The 8,493-nt window shown below is 44.4% G+C and overlaps 1 protein-coding gene across 1 annotated transcript in view; it reads left to right on the top strand.

The window, feature by feature from the left end:
* The first annotated feature begins 3,593 nt into the window (after window positions 1-3,593).
* Window positions 3,594-8,493, top strand: part of LOC125758843 (sodium-dependent multivitamin transporter-like) — a 26,553-nt gene continuing 21,653 nt past the window's right edge. Inside the window, exon 1 of the mRNA XM_049416504.1 lies at window positions 3,594-3,935. Within this exon, the coding sequence (XP_049272461.1) occupies window positions 3,594-3,935 (342 nt within the window). The remainder of the gene's footprint in view (window positions 3,936-8,493) is intronic.

Here is an 8,493-nt window from a genome sequence, read left to right as displayed (position 1 = left end):
TCAGGCTACAAACGAATTAAAAATGCGTTATGAGTATTGGATGTTGGGTACGAGGTTTGTAACCCCTTTCGCGCAACTGTACCTTGTGGCGTATTTCACGCTGAAAGTTATACGGGCGACCACTTGCTGTGTTTTTCTGCGAATTTCGTGGCGACATCATAAAATGCGCGCGACGCTCCCAGCTACGTCACAGGCGCCGGAGCAACCTGCGCCAAAACCCGCCGCAGACTGTTAGTGAGTCCGCGACGCGTGGTTAGCAGCAGCACCAGCTGTTGCACGATGCTTCATTTTGTCGTTTGAACGAAAATAAACGCATATTTCTTTCGTGTGTGTACCACCATTTGTCGCTAGTAACAAAACAAGATAAAATGTGCAGTCAGTTTCATTTTAAACAGCGGGAAAATAATGTATATAGAGCGAACGACATTTTCAGAATGCAGAAAACTGATGCCCAGCGTAGTACTGTTTCCGTTGCTGTGCAGCAACGCAGCCTGGCTCGGCTAACAGGCTCGTTTCGTTTGGAAAGGTGAGATGTGTGTACTACGTTATAAGAGCAAGCCGTGGCCCACGGCCAGCTCTAGTTTTGCGATTCAAATTATTGTTGAAAAGTACTATTCTCGGGAAGTATGAACCGTTGAGCTAGTTCATGTAATATTTCTTTGATGAAGGGAGGAAAAACTGTCGATGAGCAACGAAGGGTGTACGGGACTGACAGGAAATATATACTAAACTTGCAGACGCTCCAAGTTAGTAACTCTGCAATGAAAACAGACGTCATGTTTTTGTGGAGTTCCCCTGTCAGACCCTATCGAGCGGGTGAATGTGAAATAATAATTTACATCTTACGTAAGATTCTTGGAATGTCTACAAGAGTTTCGTTAAGGTTATGTTAGCGTGGTGCATGACAGAGAGATTTGTTTATTTCAGATTGCTTCGTGAGGGAAGTTTACGGAATTCGGGTATTGCTTTTCGTGTCGAATTCAAAAGAAACTCTTCGAGATTTTGTAAATTTGAGGCACCTTTTAGAAAATCAATGGGTCGCTGTTTCCTAAATGTTTCATTGGTACGATATCATCACGTGGTTGCGATGGTGGTGAAGGCAACTGTAAGACCGGTAAAGATTAATTAAACTCTTCACGGTGCCTAACAAAACACTCACAGTATACATTGAGAGCGGCCAGTATGGTCGTCTGTCGTCGAGAATCTGGTTTGCGCATTAAACGCGTCGGGTACTTAAACATCAGTCACTGTCTTTTCCACTGTACGCGCAAAACTAGGGAGCAGCCACTGTGGCGCTTCTCGCAGACAAGCGGAAGAGTTATTTGGCTTATTTAGAGTTTAGGAAATAAAGAGAAAAGCGCTACACGCCAAACGCAAAGAATAAGCAGTCTACTTGTGCATTCGCGACGAGTTGGCGTTTTTCCTGACCACATTGTGCTGCGACGCGCCTTTTTTTCAAGGTTAGACCCTCTTTCTAGCGCCTATTTCCCCTCCCCAGTGCTGGGTAGCAAACCAGATGCTAATATCTGGTTAACCTCCCGGCCTTTCTTTTTGTCATCTCTCTGTCTCCGTCTTCACGTGAAGTTCAGGTCTTAGGTAAAACAGTAGCGGTGTTGCCTACGCACCCGGCGCGCTCAGTTTCGATGTCGACTTGATCGCGGCCTTGAATATCGGTTGTTAATATATCAAATTAGTAGTGTTTTTTTTCTAGGGGGGGGGGGAGGTATTTTTGATTTTTAAAATATAGGTATGCCATGAACTGCCATGTCCGACGACTTTTCCATTAAACAACTGCCCTCAAATGAATAATTATGAAGTTAATTAACGAGTTCTTTTTAAATTTCTCATTTCTGCATAATTTTAGGCGCGGCATAGTATTTCCGCCTCGACGTAGAGTTCGTGTGCGAAGACGATAGGTGTCTATCATAGAATCTTTAAAAAAGAATTAGTATATTTCCTAAAAAAAAAGCAGTCCATCCAATTGCTTGTCTTAGGGATGATTGACAGCATGTACATATAGATAGATAGATAGATAGATAGATAGATAGATAGATAGATAGATAGATAGATAGATAGATAGATAGATAGATAGATAGATAGATAGATAGATAGATAGATAGATAGATAGATAGATAGATAGATAGATAGATAGATAGATAGATAGATAGATAGATAGATAGATAGATAGATAGATAGATAGATAGATAGATAGATAGATAGATAGATAGATAGATAGATAGATAGATAGATAGATAGATAGATAGATAGATAGATACCTGTGTCAATATTTGAATGCGTTTTTCAAACAGAACAGGCTTCATGAAAATCTGTGCAGTTGCTGCTGCGAGAAAAAAAAAAAAAACGTGGTACTTTATTAACGATAGTATGCAAGCTCCCATGATGAACCGCCATGACTTTCTCCGTAAAGCTTGATAATGTAAGAAAGCCTCAATGAATGCGAGTACACTGGCGCGAATAAGCAAAGCCAGTGGCATTCGCTTTTGATAAGCCCAAAACAGGTGTGGAAAGCAGGACGGATTGTGGCAGGCAGAGAGGGATTAAAAAATAAAACGGGCTTATCACTGTGTCGTAAAACCTTATATCGCCTGTGTCAGCTCTCATGATGTCCAAATCAGGCCGGCGACATTCAGCTTCACTCCTGACATCATTGGTTACACATGTACCTTGAAAATTTCAACGCACCGCGTAAAGAATCGAGTGCCTAAATTGAAGGAAAGTGAGTTCTTTAGTGCTACGTGATACCTCGATTAGCACATCAATAACATAGCGCGAACCATGGTACATTGCACTAGAAGTAGAAACAGCCTAGAGGAACAGGACGAAAGGCAGGTACTGATAGACTAAAAACGAAATGTATATTATTTCAAGTTGTATATATAGTGTCCCTCCTTAAAAGAAAACAGAAGAAGAAGAGAAAAGAACGTGCGGGTACATATTACGGAATGAGATCCCCGAAGTAGCAATGGTATCTTCTTAGGAAATATTGAAATGGAAAGATGACCTATACGCATGCATCCCATTCGTATGAATGTGCAAGGCTTCGTTTTTCGGTCACGCGCTTTGCGATTGTACTTAGCAAGTATGGTACACTGTTTAAGAAAAACGTGGCTCACAGCAACATTCAGTGCAATGCAATGGCAATCTTCTGCTTGCTTACTGTCCTTAAAGCTAATGTGTGCACGTGCGGTCGTTGACACGACGCCCCGCTTAGCGGTGTGTCGTCTTCGTGTGTCCTTGTCAGTGCTCCTCACCCGACTCACTAACGCGCTCAGAAATGAAGGCCCTCTTCCATATGTTTCAAATGCGAGGTTGAAATAGCGAAATACACAAGTTGCCCTATGCGAGGTACAATGTGGTCGTAAGTTGAATTCATAGCGTGGTGTGGGCTGGTGATGTAACGCGAAAGGTGGGTGGTTGATATTATTTAGAAGTAGTTTCTTGCATGGAACGTCTGTTTACTGCATGAAGAAACAGTGTTGTTATTACTTCTTGCTTTCTTTTCTTGCTCAAACATTCAATGGCCTCTGCCAGAAGCCAGGAGGAAGCCACGTCCTTCTTAGAAGTGACCCGAAATGGTTCGAGCTCTGGAAGGCGCCCTGTTCGGGTTCCTGGTGCTGGCCAATCTCTCTCTCGGTCTCTACTTCTCCTTCCGCAAAAGGAACACCGCTGCCGATAGTTCCGCGACGAGAAACGAGGTGTTCCTTGCGAGTCGGATGCTGAAGACGCTGCCCCTGGCCGCATCTTCTGTGGCATCGCTCTTCTCTTCGACGGGGCTCGTCGGCTTCCCTGCTCACTACTACGCCTACGGCTGGCACCTTTCTTGGGGATACCTGATGCCTTTATTGCTGATCCCTCTGGCCACGCACGTCGTCGTACCTGTGCTGTACAGGCTGCGCATCACGTCGATATTCGAGGCAAGTAACTGAAACAAAACATACGTGTGCAACTATACACTGCCTAAATGCAATAAAGATTTCCCGCAGAAAGTAGACCACGTTGCCATAGTCGGTTTGCCGGCCATTTTTGTTAATCGGCAATCAGGTAATAAGCAGTAGAGCTTTCGGTACGTTTCTATCAGACAGGTGAACGTGGTAGATGAGCTGAGCATAATATGCTTGACACGCTAGGTTTCTATATAGGATGTTTGTTTTATAGACAATACAAATTTTTTATACATATGCTGTGACAGTCTTGCACGTGTTGTCTTTGCACGCAGTCCACATGCGGGCAGAGAAGAGACACTTCGCCGCAGCTGAAGCTACATTGAAATTAACAATTAACAAACTAGTTAATTAACTTTATAAATTATAAACTTGGGGGCAGTTGTTTACATGGGAAAGTTGTGGCCCGTAAGTTGAGATGTTCATTATGGAATTTCAATGGCTATATCGAAACCGAGCGCGCCCGGCACGCAGGAAACGTGGCTGCTCTGTTACGTCTGATGTCATCCACCCGTGAAGAAGTCACGAGCTTTCAATGAAGACGAGCTTTCAAGATTGTGACGCCCCACACCATTGCTTTATAAAAAAGTGCCCTCAAGTTTATTAATCAAGGAGTCAGTTAACGAGCTTTTGTTAATTTGTCGTTTATATGTAGCTTTGGCTTCGGCAAAATATTTCGACCTCGATGTAGAGTTCGTGTACGAAGACAAGAGCGCTTGACTCTCATAGCATTTTTTTAATAAATACTGCGCGTACTATCTAAACGGAACAATCTGTATATCTTTGTTTTGAAAGAACTACTCAAGCGCAGCTAACAGTGCGGCGAATCCTGTGCGATGTCGTGACTCTTGTATGAGAAGAATATTCAGCTTACTAAATCAGCATACAGACAAGTGCGGCTACATGAGTAGTGAAGCGCATAGATACAATTGAGCAGAAAGACATGGTGCAAAGTGAATGACGCAGCACTACTGCTCGTTATTGGAAGAAAAGGTAACTTTAGTTGCGCATCTTTTTCAAGTCCATCAATGCTGTTAGACGCGCTAGTAGCTTGTCACAAATGTGGGGCACGTTAAGTCAGCTCTTTGAGTTTGTGTTGCACCTTTCGCAACTGATTCGTTCGCAACTGTCGTGCCGGCTGTGAGTGCATGTGGAGGGGGAGTCAGCTGCGTGCTATGAGAGCAGGCTCTGTACGATTTTTTCGTTTTGTTATAATATCCTACCTTACCCATACGGGTACGTTGTGCGCTACGGTTGTCAAAGGATGGAAATACAGACATGTGGGATGCTATGGCATGTAAACGTAATCGTTTCATTGCAGTCGAGTATTCTGGGTTTGCACACCGTGGCGTCAAACGTTTGTGCTCAGAGTGAAGCCTTTTTTGTGCACTCGGTTCAGGTAATGCTGCTTTCGCAGCGGCATCCTTCACTGCCCCTTCTGCCCTTGCTTCAGCGAAAGCCGTTTTGACGAGGCTTAGAAGCGTTGAATCACGCGTCTGCAGCCAGGTTGCCTAAGAAACTGCTAAAGAAACGACTGCAGGGTCGAAAAAAAAAAAACACTGACAAGAAAGCGATTTCTTGCTTGAACAAGTAGGGAGAAAGTCAAGGACAAAAAAGGGAACAGGAAGACCAGCAGCGCTCGCCTGGTTTTGCCTGTTCCTTCTTGTGTCCCTGTCTTTTGCACCACTTGTTCAAGTATGAACTTCCTACTTCCATGTATGAATTCCAAGTATATATTCCTAAAGTGTAGCCCAATTCAGTTCTTGTACGAACGTGAGCCTTCAATAGTGGCGATAAATAATGAACAAATATATAGTCTTTGAATACCTTAGTGTGCGTTGCTTATGAGTCTACAGTTGAAACCCGCAATAACGAAATCGGCGGGGAAACCGCAAAATTTCGCTCTTGCGGGAATTTCGTTGGCGCGAGATTGCTGCAGAAAAGACATGGAATTTACAAAAAGACACATTTCATTTCCAAAAGTCAGTAAGTTTGCTTTGCTGGGCCTTACCATGCAGCAATTTCATGCCTCTGGATCGGGAATCTCGTTTGCCACGGCACAAAGTTCGCCCCATGCACTGGTCAGTGACGGCGGCACTGCGCTGTCACAAGTACCGTCATCAAGTGCGCCTACAGGCAAACCTTCTTCTGACTCCGCTGGATCAGCGCGGATCAGCGCAGAATCGTGGACAGCGAGCTGTACGCAACGCCGAATTCTTCGGCGATGTCCATTTTTTTCCTGCCCTGTTCCACCTAACTGATGATTGCAGCCTTATCTTCCAGCGTGATGAACTTCCGCTTTTTCGTTGGAGGCGGCATCTTTGCAGGCAGCGAAATCGGAACAATCGGAGCAATCGCAACACACAGTTCACGTTGCACCAAGCGACTAAGCAAACGCTCCACAAATGGCTCCACACACGCGACCATGTGCGCGCAAAGCCGACAAAGCTAAGCACAGAGTCAAGCCAACCAACGAAACTCCATGAGGAATGTGGATTTCGCTACGTAGTCCGCGATACCGAGCAGGTGTTTCGGCAAGTCATCATCATCATCATCATTGTCGCCAGCTTTTTTTTTTTTTTTGTAAACATTGGCGGCTGCTTCTCAAGTGCGCTGTAGCGATAGTTTTGCACAATTTAAGTGTAGCATGAATGCATTTCAGCAGTTTTCGAATCTAGTTAATGTTGCGAGAGTATATTATTTGGGCACTGTTGCTTCAAAAATTTCGTTAATGAGGGACTGCAGTATGAATATCTTTCGTAGTCTCGAGTTACGAAATGCATTGACTCCTATGGGCGTTCGCCGGTGCTCCGAGAATATTTCGTTGCGATGAGAATTTCGTTCCCTCGGGATTTCGTTATCGCGGGTTTCGACTGTAGTACGAAAACAGTAAACAAAAGTACTACCGCGTACTGGCAATACCACGGTGATTATTTAATGCGGTTTTTATTGCCACACAAAGAAGAGCAGTTACTACAACAGTGTTAGAAACTGACATTTAAGGGCTCGTTTTTCTTTGTTAAACACAATATTAATGAGAACTAACAGGCAATAACGCCAAAGAAAGTATAGGGTGTTAGAAGTTAGGCATGGAATGAACCGAACGTTATCCAGGGAACACACTGACATGTAGACTGTGGATTTTTTTTTCTGTGGAGCATATGTGAATCATTTATTCAATAAAAAAGAAAGCAATTGGGGCAGCAATATATGCACTACTGGTGCGAAGACTAAGGAAACAGCGGCGCTGGTGGCCTTCTCCATTCCATCCTCCTCACCCTCACATCACTCCTCCTCACCTTCACTTCACACCCCTTGCTATGCTATGCTATGCTATGCTATGCTATACATGGCTATGCCATGCTTTACCCTCTCCCCTCCTCTTTCTCTACCTCTCACCCTTATTTCTCTTTCTCACCCCCAGCTACACTGTACTATACTATACATTGCTATGCTATACTTTACCCTCTCCCCCTCACACTCACTTCCCTTTCCCATCCCCTTGGTATACTATTCTATGCATGGCTATGCTAGCTAGGAGCTGCTCGGCAAATACTTCTCTTTCCCACCCCTTGTGATGCTGTACTGTACATGAAAGAAAGAAGATGGATTTTAAGGGCTCGTTTTTCTTTGTTAGTGGACGAAAAGATAACTTAAGTAAAGTTATGTTTTCGTCCACTTTACTTTTTTCACATTTATATCCTAATTGCTACAAATAACACCCCCTACACTTCCCTTGACATTATTGTCTGTTTGCTCTCATTATTATTGCGTCTAACAAAGAAAAAACGAGCCCTTAAAATCCATCTTCTTTCCTTCATTCATAGCGAGAGTCTCGTTCTGGCAGACTTGGCGCCTTCAGGTGGTGTGTGGTTGATTATTGGTCAGCTGCCGGCTCCTGAAAAGCTCACGCGCTACGTGACGCCAACAGGCAGAAAAGGGAGTGTTCCACACTCGCCGCCATGGCTGCGATCGGCGCTGACTAACACTCCTAGGGTTTAAATGCACATATATACCCCATAAAGTGGACGACAGGATGACCGCCACCGTAGCTCAGCATCGGACGCGTTATCCGAAGATCGCAGGTTCGGTCCCTGCCTGCGGCAAATTATCTTTTCGTCCACTTTACTTTTTTTTCACATTTATATCCTAATTGCCACAAATAACACCCCCTACACTATACTGTACATGGCTATTCATGGTGTCCTCTCACCTCCTCATTTTCCTCCTCCGCACCCTATCATCATACCTCCTCACCCTCGCTTCCCTTTCCCATCCCCTTGCTAAACTATGCTGTACAAGGCTTTGCAATGCTTTACCCACTCCCCTGCTCCTTTCCTTCCTCATCATGCTCACACCACTCCTCCTCACTTTCACTTCCCTTTGCCACGCCTTTTTGCTATGCTCTACTGCGCATGGCTATGCTATGTTAGGAGCTGCTTGGCACATACCCGCTTTCTGTGGCGCCTAACCGCCCAGTTTTGTGCGGAAAATCCCAGATTTTTGACAAACTTAAACGGCTCCGCTGTTT

The sequence above is a fragment of the Rhipicephalus sanguineus genome, chromosome 6, assembly GCF_013339695.2.
Source record: "Rhipicephalus sanguineus isolate Rsan-2018 chromosome 6, BIME_Rsan_1.4, whole genome shotgun sequence".
Lineage (NCBI taxonomy): Eukaryota > Metazoa > Arthropoda > Arachnida > Ixodida > Ixodidae > Rhipicephalus > Rhipicephalus sanguineus.
The sequence above is the reverse complement of the archived record's forward strand: the minus strand, read 5'-3'. Positions and strand labels throughout refer to the sequence as shown.